Source organism: Papilio polytes, unplaced genomic scaffold (assembly GCF_000836215.1).
Source record: "Papilio polytes unplaced genomic scaffold, Ppol_1.0 DF823991.1, whole genome shotgun sequence".
NCBI classification, from domain to species: Eukaryota; Metazoa; Arthropoda; class Insecta; order Lepidoptera; family Papilionidae; genus Papilio; species Papilio polytes.
In genome coordinates this window covers 1,324,208-1,334,697 of record NW_013525213.1, presented here as the reverse complement: position 1 = coordinate 1,334,697, position 10,490 = coordinate 1,324,208, and the positions used below count along the sequence as shown (strand labels likewise).

Here is a 10,490-nt window from a genome sequence, read left to right as displayed (position 1 = left end):
TAAAAATGGTAAAGAAGTAATTGTAAGATTATGTTTTCTAGTTTATTACAAATGTAACATTTTATTATGCCACTGCATCACCAGCTTCAATATTATGTTTAAATAAACATGTTTTAAGAATAAATTGTGTTTTTCATTTTTCTCCTTCTTTTCTTAAATGTTAATGTGGTTTTGTTGGTAACACCATAATCTTCAATAGGATTTGCATTATTGTCCAATATTATACCATCAAAGCTCAAGTTGTAAGTCTTCCAAATGTATTTCCAAGATATTTTCACTTTGCTGCCAGTCCTTTTCTGATGTATCTCAAAATGTCTGGCGATTGCTTTCTTTAAATCACCAACACTCGCAGTTTGTGGTACCTGTAATTACAAAAAAACACTTTATTTGTAAAAAAAATTAATTTGATAAAGATTAAACAAACTCAATTTTAACTGAACTGTCATACTTCAACTGAAATTGGGATGTGTATAAAAGCTGAAAATGTGTAGTTTTTTTTTTAAATATAAGGTGGCAAATGAGCAACCGGCCACCTGAATCCACCAAAATGGAAAGCGACCGCTGCCCATAAACATACGAGATTGCAGAGGCAATGCCTACCCTTAGTTGACGGAGAAGGAGACGCACATAAAAAGGATATTTCCCCTTCCTATGTGTCAAATCCACTTTTCTTTCTCATCTTTTCCTCTTAAGAAGAGGGTGGAAAGGGAAAGGGACTAAAATTAGGCCTAGTTTAACTAATAGTTAAAATTATGCCTACACATGTCAGTGTTACTGTGTGGATACACTTTAGGTCCATTGGTTAAAGAGTTATTTTTTCAATTGACAACAACTGGTGTCGCAATAAAAGCTGGCACTTACAATCACTTTTAATACAGGTTCATCTTCTCTTGATATTAAGATCCTTATTGACTGGCCATGCTCCACTGCTATCTATAATTATATTAATTGACATATTTAGTGCAAAGTAAATGTTTTTGGTTAATGAAATATCCTATACTAATCAAATATGGAAACATTAAAAATATGAAATGAGTCAACAATGCAATAATTATTACTCTGGCCAAAAAAATTCATTGGTTTAATTTAAAACTTAATACCTGAGACAAAATTTCTTCTATAATAATGTCTGAAGGTAAATCACGTAATAGCGAATCATTTTTGAACAGTTTGCTAAGAGAGGATTCTGTAATTTCGAGTAGTTCGTCGTGCGTTACGTTGTTTGCTAAATCATCAATTTCATCCATGTTACAAAAGTTTACTTCTTTTTCTTATCTTCATCTTAATGTTTGTTCCTTCTAAAAATTACAGACTTATTCAAATTCTTTCGATTATCGAAAATTTTCGAAAAGTGATTGTTGATATTTTGAAAGTTAAATTTGACAGTTTGACGTTTTATTTTTATTTACTTAGTCAATGTCAAGTCTGTAGTCACTAAAAGCTAAGGACTAGTTAACGTAATGCCAGCTGGTTCAAGAATTTGAAAGTATTCAATCTTTACATAATTTTCAACATAAATTAATGACATTAAAGGAAAATAAGCAAACTTGTAACAAAATAAATAACCTGAAAAAGTTGTATGGTTTACATTTGACAATTCTATGCTTCCACCACTTTTTAATCTGCATTCAACCCAATTTTTTTTAAATTCCATACTCTCTGGTCGTTTTGAGTTTGACATTTAATTGAATAAAATTGAGGTTAGAAAAATTTCTGAGCTATTGAGCTGGTTTTTAAAAATTAACATAGTAAAAGATAATAAGAAATCTTATTTTGCTGGTATAAGGAAAATCATCAATTAAGAATGGATTCTTTATCTTCTGGATCATTGAGTGGAGTACAGAAAGAGGAGCTTATGGACCAAGTCAAACAACAAATTGCAATAGCTAATGCTCAAGAGCTTCTTACGAAAATGTCTGAAAAGTGTTTTAAAAAGTGTATCGGTAAACCCGGTACCGCTTTGGATAGCTCAGAGCAAAAATGTATTGCAATGTGCATGGACCGGTACATGGACGCATGGAACCTTGTCTCACGGACTTACAGCACTCGTATTCAACGAGAAAGAAACAATATGTGAAATTACAAAGCATTTACATGGTGATGACTTGAAACAGTTCTGTAAATAGAGAGGAATAGTAGTTTCTGGGCAATATTCACTTGTGAGTTATATGCAACTGGTTGTTTGTTGTGTTATATAATAAAATAATATAGTTTGAGTTTTCTATATTCTTTTATTGAAGACTATTTTATATGAATCGTGTTTCGTTTTATTTAGCTTTACCACAAATCTTTCAATAGTAATTGTATCATGTGAAGACAACACTGAGATTAAAGAAGTCACTAAAATAATTGTACATTCACAAAAAAATCAGTATACAAAAATTTAATTTGACAATAAGTACAACAATAAAAACATAAACCAAAAATATAATTTATTTATTAAATATTGTTTGTAATTTTTTACCCCACTTGAGTTTTAAAATGCATAACTGACAAAAAGAGTATTTTACATATTTTATGTAAAATACACATAATCTTGAACTCTAAATTTCGCCTTTAAGCATTTTTTTCCTATACTGGTAAAGTTTTTTCACCCACATTTCTTTACGCTCTTCTTCACTTGGTATTTCCTGAAATTAAAAGAATGATCAATCAATTTACATCTTATTAATATTGTAAATGCAAAATTTTAGATGGATGGAAAGAAAGTATCTGGATCTTGATGAAATTTGACACAGATCTGTAGAACACAGTCGGGATGTACACAAGCCACTTATTAGGTTTTTTTTTATTTCAGTGTGGACAAAGTGCTGCACAATACCTTTCCATTTGCATCCTCTTTCACCTAAAATTATGTTCTGTGCAGGAACTCATGTAAAGTTCACAACTGTCTAGTTATATGAATACTATAATAATTCAATTACTATAATACTAACCCCATACAACGAAAGAATAAAAAAGAAGTGAAAAGAAGTATAAAGAAACTCACATCAAAATTTATAATTGAATCGTCATTGTTCAATTTAATATCCAATTCTGGGACTTTAACCGTTTCTGAATTCAAATCTATTACAATGTTCTGGGATTGCTTTTTATTTCTCGATGATGAAAATGACTTTGGAACAAAACTATCACTGTTTAATTCCGCTATTAAATTTCTATCATGTATTGTTGGCATGTCCTCTTTAATTTCTATATCTTTATAGTCATAATTTGGTATCTTTGTCATGGTCAAACCAACTGCTTCTGCTGCTTTGATTGCCTTTTCTACTTTTATCTCTGTATCATCTAGGTTTGGTCTTCTTGAGGTTACTTGGTGATCTGCGAATAATTTAGAAATGCTTATTTTAGATATGATACATTATTAAGATATTGAAGTAAACCATAGTCTGGTGCTATTACTTTTGTATATCATAAAAACTATGACTTGTAACTTATTCTTTGTCTACAGTTAAATTACAATTTCATCTGAAATTACCTGATTCATAAGAGCTTCGACTGCTTGATGACAGTGATCTCTTATGTTTTTTACTACTTTTGCTATATTTAGATCTACTCCGAGAACTTGATCTTGAGCGGGAATAGTCTCTAGACAGAGATCGTTTCGAGCGTTTCGCTTTGGATCGAGACGAAGATCGTCTCCTAGACTTTGTCTCGTAACGCTCCTTCGAAACACTACGGGAATAGCTTCGGCGTTTGTATTTTGATCGTGAAGTCGAACGCTTTCTTCTATGACTGCTAGACTCCGAACGATCTCGTGTACGTGAACGTCTTTTATGTTTGGATTTAGTTTTTTTTCTTTCATATGATTCTTCAGAACTGCAGGACGAACTACGTTTTTCCCGATATCGACTCTTTTCTCGTGGCATAATAAGAATTTGTTTACGCTATGCACCTATTTGAAATTCAAAATCGACATAAAACATTGAAATGAAGTCAAAATTTACATGAAAACATTAAATCATGAATCTAAAATTACATGACGTTTTTCGTTTATAAATTTGACAGCTTTACAGTAAAGGCACAGACGAAGACAGTTGCACAGAGTGCATAAACATTCATGAATATGATCAAATATTTTTACATAATATAATTTTGAAATATTAATTATCTGATTAACAAAAAATAAACGTTGCAATTTTGTAAAGCTTTTAAAATGAACATTTTTAAATACAATTGACAGCTAAGCAAACATGCGTAAGATGGAAACAACTTAGGGCAGCGACCAGTTATAGTCGGCCTCGATGACGGAATGTGTGAAATTATAAGATGGTGATGAGCAGTGTTTTCTCATTTGTAGATTAAGTATCAATTATAGGTGCTATAGTTTATTAGAGAAATAATAGTAATGCGTCCAACGTTGTGATTGAATAAAACATAAAAATATATTTTGTGTAGTGCACTTGCAAGTGTTGAACGTGTTTAGTTGGATCATTGACATTGTTTCGTTAGAAAATTTTGAACCCGTCGCGTTTGATATGTTTATGCTTGCATTGTGTACCTTCAGTAGATCCAGCAAATGGATTAAGCGTTTCTGATGTTTTCAAATCCATGGAGAGGAAGGAGCGAACATATGCCAACATGGAGGCCACAGATACTGTGGACACCAAACAGGTGAGGCCGATATCATTATAACTGCCGGTTGATCGCAGTTTCACTTCTCTGTGCACATGTTCTTTTGTCAAATATTATATTAATGTGTGATAAACGCTGTTTTTTAAACATTCTTCATACTTAAGTTATTTTTGTAGTCAAACACAGTTTTGCAACATTTTGATGACATATAATGCAATGATTTTAGAATGATAATCATTAAAAAGGTCATTTGAGGAATTTCACGCAAGTTCTATTAAATTATAATGTCTGAATCATTAAATAAAACCAAGGTGGAGTGTGGGTGATGTAGACTTCAGCCCACACTGAGGCAGAATAAATTACCAGCATTAGAACATTGTTATGTTCCATACTAGTCAAACAGTATGTGTGGGGCCTCCTTTTGTTCATGCACCTTATGTGGATATTCATAATTTGATTTCTATAAAAAAGAGACAAATCATATCTTGATAGAGTTATCAAGAGTGATTTCTTATTTGTTATTATGAGTTCTTATCTTATATTGTTGAAGCTCCTGTTATTTGATAATGAAACAACTGCATTTTTTGCCGTTTGTTTTGAATACACAATTACTACATTCACATGAAAATTTACCATCATGATCACCTGCTCACTATATGTCTCCATTGAAAGGCTGAAAGCCTTTTTTTTCAGAAGGGAATGCTTTATGCAAACTCCGCACCTGGGAAGTGCGGTAGTTATGTGGGATTCTCCCCATAATGGGGCATACAAACTAAACCTCTCTGTTCCTCTAACACTGCTTCGGCCCTTAGATAAGGATGACAGGTGCCTCTGAACCTCCCAACACAGGGCTATGGGAGCCAGGAAGGCAGACATAAACCAGACCTACCCAACCCGGCAAGGGCTGGGAGCCTTAAGAGGGTGTGACTATTTGGTCAATGACAACAATTGTTTAATTCATAGAATCGAAAATAAATATAACTTGAAATACAACACAAGACTCAATGTTATTAGGTGATGGACTGCTTGGAATCTCCTTCTCCTGTAACTGTTAACTGTTAACAGTATTAAAGTCTGAATGACATATACTTACCATAATTGGACAGCCATTTAGATTACAGAGAGTAATGGAATTCACGTCCATAATCTACATTTATTGTCACTTTTTAATATATATGTGAAACACATATTTCATATGAAAAAACACATTGTAAAAGTTTTGTACCTTGGTGCAATTTTTAAAAGAGTTAACATTAGGCTATGAAAGGCAAAAATTGTAACAGAAATATCTCAATATTTTATTGAGGTAATTGAGTTTATTATACAAACAAATGACCACTTTACAAGTAGTTTATGATAAATTAAAGGTTTCTCATAATAATATTTACAATTTGCTAAGTAATTATACTCCTACTTAACAAATTAATGCACTTAAGCAAAATCTATTAAATGTCTTAAATTACTGGATTAAAAAGTGTTTATTAACATGACTATTAAATTTCACTAATAATTACTATTTTTAACATTATTAATTGTTTATTTTATATAAAAAAATATATATTTTCTTTATCTGCAAATTGACTATGTTGTGTAAAAATTACCTAATATCTCTAAAGAAACCTACATAAATATGTAAAAAAACGATAAAAGACATCAAACAGTCCCTCTGGTATTGTCCCATTTAATTACCATGCCTTACGAAACTAATATGACGGAAACGGACGACTAACAAATCTGTATATCATCAAACAGTGGTCTAACGCGTTGGTAGGGGAAACCGCGGCGCCGCAGTTTGACGGCGGGCGCGAGACGGCGCGCGCGCAGCCGAGGAACGCGCGAGAGTTATGTGACCGTACCAGTGGTGCCATTCCTCTAGTACCATATATCTATTAATTTGGTACCAGCCTATTACTGCAGTACCAGTAGCCTAACTTTGGTACCGGTGGCCTATTAATTTGGTATCCGTTGATTTCTTTAATACTAGTTTTCTACTGCACTACCAGTGGTCTAGTCCGTAGTTAATAGTGTGGTGCTGTGCTAAATATGGTAGCCATGGTGGCCTCCGCGTCTGGATACGGTACACTGCGCCGTTTCTTGAGCGCCCCCGACGGTCAGGGTGTGGATGTTACTGGGGATGTCGCGACAACCACTTCGGTTGCTGTTTCGGTAAGGATGTTACAGATTGGATATGTATGAAAACACGAATTCTATATACTCCTATCAATGACAGTTTAGATTCAAATTGTAAATAAAATCTGCTTTGTTTTATGGCATATTTTATGTCTGTAAAGGAGGTTAAACTGTTAGTAAACGCGTGTATACAAAACTAGTCTGCCTTGGTAATTTATTCTATATCGTTAACGGCTTTGATTTAATATTATCAAGTACTTGTTTTGTATTGCTATGGACGTCCAAGGAATGTATATAATGACGACACTTGGTCGCGTTACGAAGCCTTGCATATCGATATTTCGCTGTTTATTTGATAAAGCGATAACACACCTTAGTTTGTTAACATAACAATCATGAACTTTACGATAAGGAAGCGTTTTTTAAAAATAGTCATGATTTATTTGACATTTTTTCCTTGTTAACATTCTAATGTTTTGTATACTAGATTGATTAAATCGGTAATGTCTGAACTGGACTTCCTTAACGAGTTTATCTGAAACGGAATTTGGTTTTAGTACATTTGTAAAGAATATAGAATTTAGTAAAGTAATACCTAATCTAACTTTAACATATTATAACTATTACTCGGCAAGAAATTTTGTTCTAAGAAAAATCTTAAGAATTTCTATTTTATCATATTAAGCATTTCACCGCGTAAGATTTAATCCGCACGCAATTACTACTGTAAATTGTTAGAAAGTAAGTCATTATATCTATTGTAAATCATATTAAAATATCTAAATAAGATACCAACAAAAAGCTCGACCGACACGAATGCTCCCAAGCCGCTAATAAATTTCTAATTCGGTTAGTCAGATCGTAAAGTAACGTAAAAATCGATTCATTTCTTATTTAACGCTTAGTCCATAGTCGGCGAAGTTTCAGGCGGCCGGTGTCGTGCGATATTAGGTTATTAAAAAAACTACGGCTATTAGACCGCTGTGACCGGCCAAGGCGGGGTCGTTAGCCCGACTTTCCTTTTTAAGTTGGCGCTTGGAAACGTTCCCATCGATTTTTATACGGCCTTGTCGAGACACATGGTGACCTCCTACATAGTTGTAGTTATATCGATGATGTCACCGTCATCTGGCCACCGGGATGCGGGATGGGGCAGGATTGACTGCCAAGGTTGGCCCAACAGACCGTGGCAACATCTCGAGTGCACGGCTCGTTGGTTGCTCGCGAAAGGAGAACATCGCAATGATGTTTGTCGACCCACATCATCTACAGATATTTGCCCATACCAAGTTTGACCAAGTCGAGTAATTTAATTCAATTTAATATTGGAAATTAAATCTGAACTAATATCTTGTACCATCCAAGCTATCTCTTCGGCGTAAGTTTGTAAACACTTTTACGTCAATTCGAGTAAAGAAACAGCCCATGTTGGTAATAATAATAGTAATAATGGTCCGGGTTGTCTCAACTCTTGTGAAACTCTTAATTATGTTTGAGCTTTTAGGTAAAAGTTAAAAGGATACCGCGGGGACGAACTTCAGGTCGGGAAAAAAATTTCTTAGTGTCAGGTAGATTGCAAGAATTTCAGTGATTTTCTTGTTACACTCTATATTCTGTAATAGAGATTATTGATAAATCCTATAATCAGAGCGATACTAATAATGTTGTAAATTCTTTAACAGCATTACTGTCTAGACGTTTTTCTGGTAAGTAATAGAAATTTGAATTTTCCTTATATTCTGTACCCCATAATACAATCATAAGCGCTTTTTACAACGTATTATAACATTTAAAACGGTAATTTCGTAACCGTGACACCTTTCTAATAGCCCGATGTACTGTTTACTAAAATTATATTTTTTACTCTACATTTTAGTTAATTAATTGAGCTGACCTCTATTTAACCTTAGTTTAACATAAAAAAGTTACTTTATAGTCCTATTGTACAAGTTTTTCAGTATTTTTTAAAATGTGAAACGAGCATTAAAATGTATTGTAAGGTATTTTATACAAGAGCTTAAATCGAAATCTGAACCGAATGTTTGTTCGTAAAACTGAAAAAGCGGCCAAAGGGAATCATAAAACGAGATATCTCTATAAATTTCGCGCAGTGAAAACTCCGCCGGACCAATACAATTGCGATAATGAAAACGTGTAGTGGGTAGTATAAAACGATTGTTCGACCACCTTTCCCACTGTTTCTCAACACATTTGTTAAAACGGCTTTATTTTGTATTGAACATTTGAATACTTTCATAATTTATCACGGCCTTATCGAATCTACTTTTCATTTGAGCTAAATTGTAATGCAGCAATTTTTCATATCGCGTGTACACACAATTCTTATTTTTGTGTCGTAATTAACAAAAAATTTTTGGCTTTGTGTTCTTATAAAATCTAAATTTAAACATGATAGAATCGCTCCTATTAGCGCTTTCAAAACTGAACATTTCAGTAATAAAAATATTTTTTTAATTCACGGTCTAAAAAATAAAGGTCTGTTGGATACCTCCATTGTTGTTTTTGCTTGAACTAAAAGTATGTTTAAAGGTAAACATACTAAAGTATGTTTCTTCACATACAGGTCCTTGTCGTACCATTTTTGTAGTGTATATCCTGTCTGTCCATTTTTCTGTTAAGTCAATTTATACTGAACTTCCGGACAAAGTTAGAGATAACTCATATTAAATACGTGATCGGAATTGCGGGAAACGACACTGTTTGCTGTAGGAATTCTAATTATACGAAATGTCATTGGAAACTAGTATACAAAGGCTTTTATTTTTAGATCAATATGAGTAAAATCGATAATTATTCCGATATAGATAATTTATAACGGCTATTTTTTTTTCCTTCCGTTTGTTTAGCTTTGTGGTCATGAGAATTACGCGTCTAAAGATTTCCAAAACATATTTGCAACTGACGTTGAGAACTATTTACAAGTAACTTTTCTAGTCGATAAAATGACCAGCCGGATATTTTAATTACCTTAATATCCGCACGTTTGCGTACATGAGAAACATTTCTATATTGCCTAGTTAGTGAAATTTATCTTTGCTTGTTTATATCGAAAAATGTAATTGCATTAGAAAGCTAGAAAAGAAATTGATTCAAAGATTGAATTGAAATTTAAATCTGTTTAAAATATAATTGATGTGTTATGCCCGTTTTGTGTAATATTTACGACATTGGTATTTTATCCGTACTTCCGCCTACTATTCCGTCCCACTGGCCCATACTATTTTAGCAAGGTACAAACTCTGGTACATTTTACGTAACCTTGTAACGCGGGTGTTAAATTCGCCGTATCTCCGTCTTCATTCGGAACATCTGATTGTTTTGATGCGTTTTTGATTGGCCCCCGCCTTGGTCTCCTTTTGTAATCTAGCGATTTACTAATATACGATGCCTACGTAATATAAAAAGATCTTTGACGACAAGAAGAAGCAATAAATGGAGTTATAGATAGCTTTTAAAACGAAACACATGCATTTTTATTGTTATCCTCAAGGTTCGATTTATCTTTTAAACGTGAATGTAAATTTGCAATAAATAACGCACGCTGAGATAACAAACCGGTTAAGTGTTTTACGAATACCAATGCTGTTTAAATATTTAAAATGTAAACACATTGATTACACCGATCCTAGTTGAGCGATAACTTATTTGCAAAATTGCAAACCTTTTTTATCGGTAGTCAGAAACTGTTGTCTCTAATAGCATCAATGTTTTATTTTAAATTTTAACTAGTGTTATATTTCGGAGAATATTAAGAAGTCGTCTAT

General features: G+C 33.1%; 3 protein-coding genes across 8 annotated transcripts in view; 1 reads left to right on the top strand and 2 right to left on the bottom strand.

The window, feature by feature from the left end:
• Nucleotides 1-28: 28 nt before the first annotated feature.
• On the bottom strand, nucleotides 29-1,378 carry LOC106101298 (U11/U12 small nuclear ribonucleoprotein 25 kDa protein-like). Its single transcript, XM_013280472.1, has 3 exons — nucleotides 1,101-1,378; nucleotides 862-933; nucleotides 29-362 (listed from the first exon to the last, which is right to left on the bottom strand). The coding sequence occupies exons 1-3, from the start codon at nucleotides 1,245-1,247 to the stop codon at nucleotides 114-116; spliced, it is 468 nt and encodes a 155-aa protein (XP_013135926.1). The 5' UTR covers nucleotides 1,248-1,378; the 3' UTR covers nucleotides 29-113.
• Nucleotides 1,379-2,409: 1,031 nt separating this feature from the next.
• On the bottom strand, nucleotides 2,410-3,998 carry LOC106101296 (luc7-like protein 3). The gene is made up of 3 exons (XM_013280470.1): nucleotides 3,479-3,998; nucleotides 2,990-3,321; nucleotides 2,410-2,630 (listed from the first exon to the last, which is right to left on the bottom strand). Exons 1-3 carry the CDS (start codon nucleotides 3,867-3,869, stop codon nucleotides 2,544-2,546), a joined length of 810 nt encoding a protein of 269 aa, XP_013135924.1. The 5' UTR covers nucleotides 3,870-3,998; the 3' UTR covers nucleotides 2,410-2,543.
• Nucleotides 3,999-4,222: 224 nt separating this feature from the next.
• The window catches only part of LOC106101295 (patronin), a 47,416-nt gene continuing 41,148 nt past the window's right edge, over nucleotides 4,223-10,490 (top strand). For 5 of the 6 annotated variants that reach the window (XM_013280466.1, XM_013280464.1, XM_013280465.1 and 2 more), the window contains exon 1: nucleotides 6,379-6,741. In XM_013280466.1, the coding sequence (XP_013135920.1) occupies nucleotides 6,619-6,741 (123 nt within the window). In that variant the 5' untranslated portion in view covers nucleotides 6,379-6,618. Of the gene's footprint in view, nucleotides 4,615-6,378; nucleotides 6,742-10,490 lie in introns of those variants that run through there. The other variant, XM_013280463.1, reaches the window with a different exon arrangement.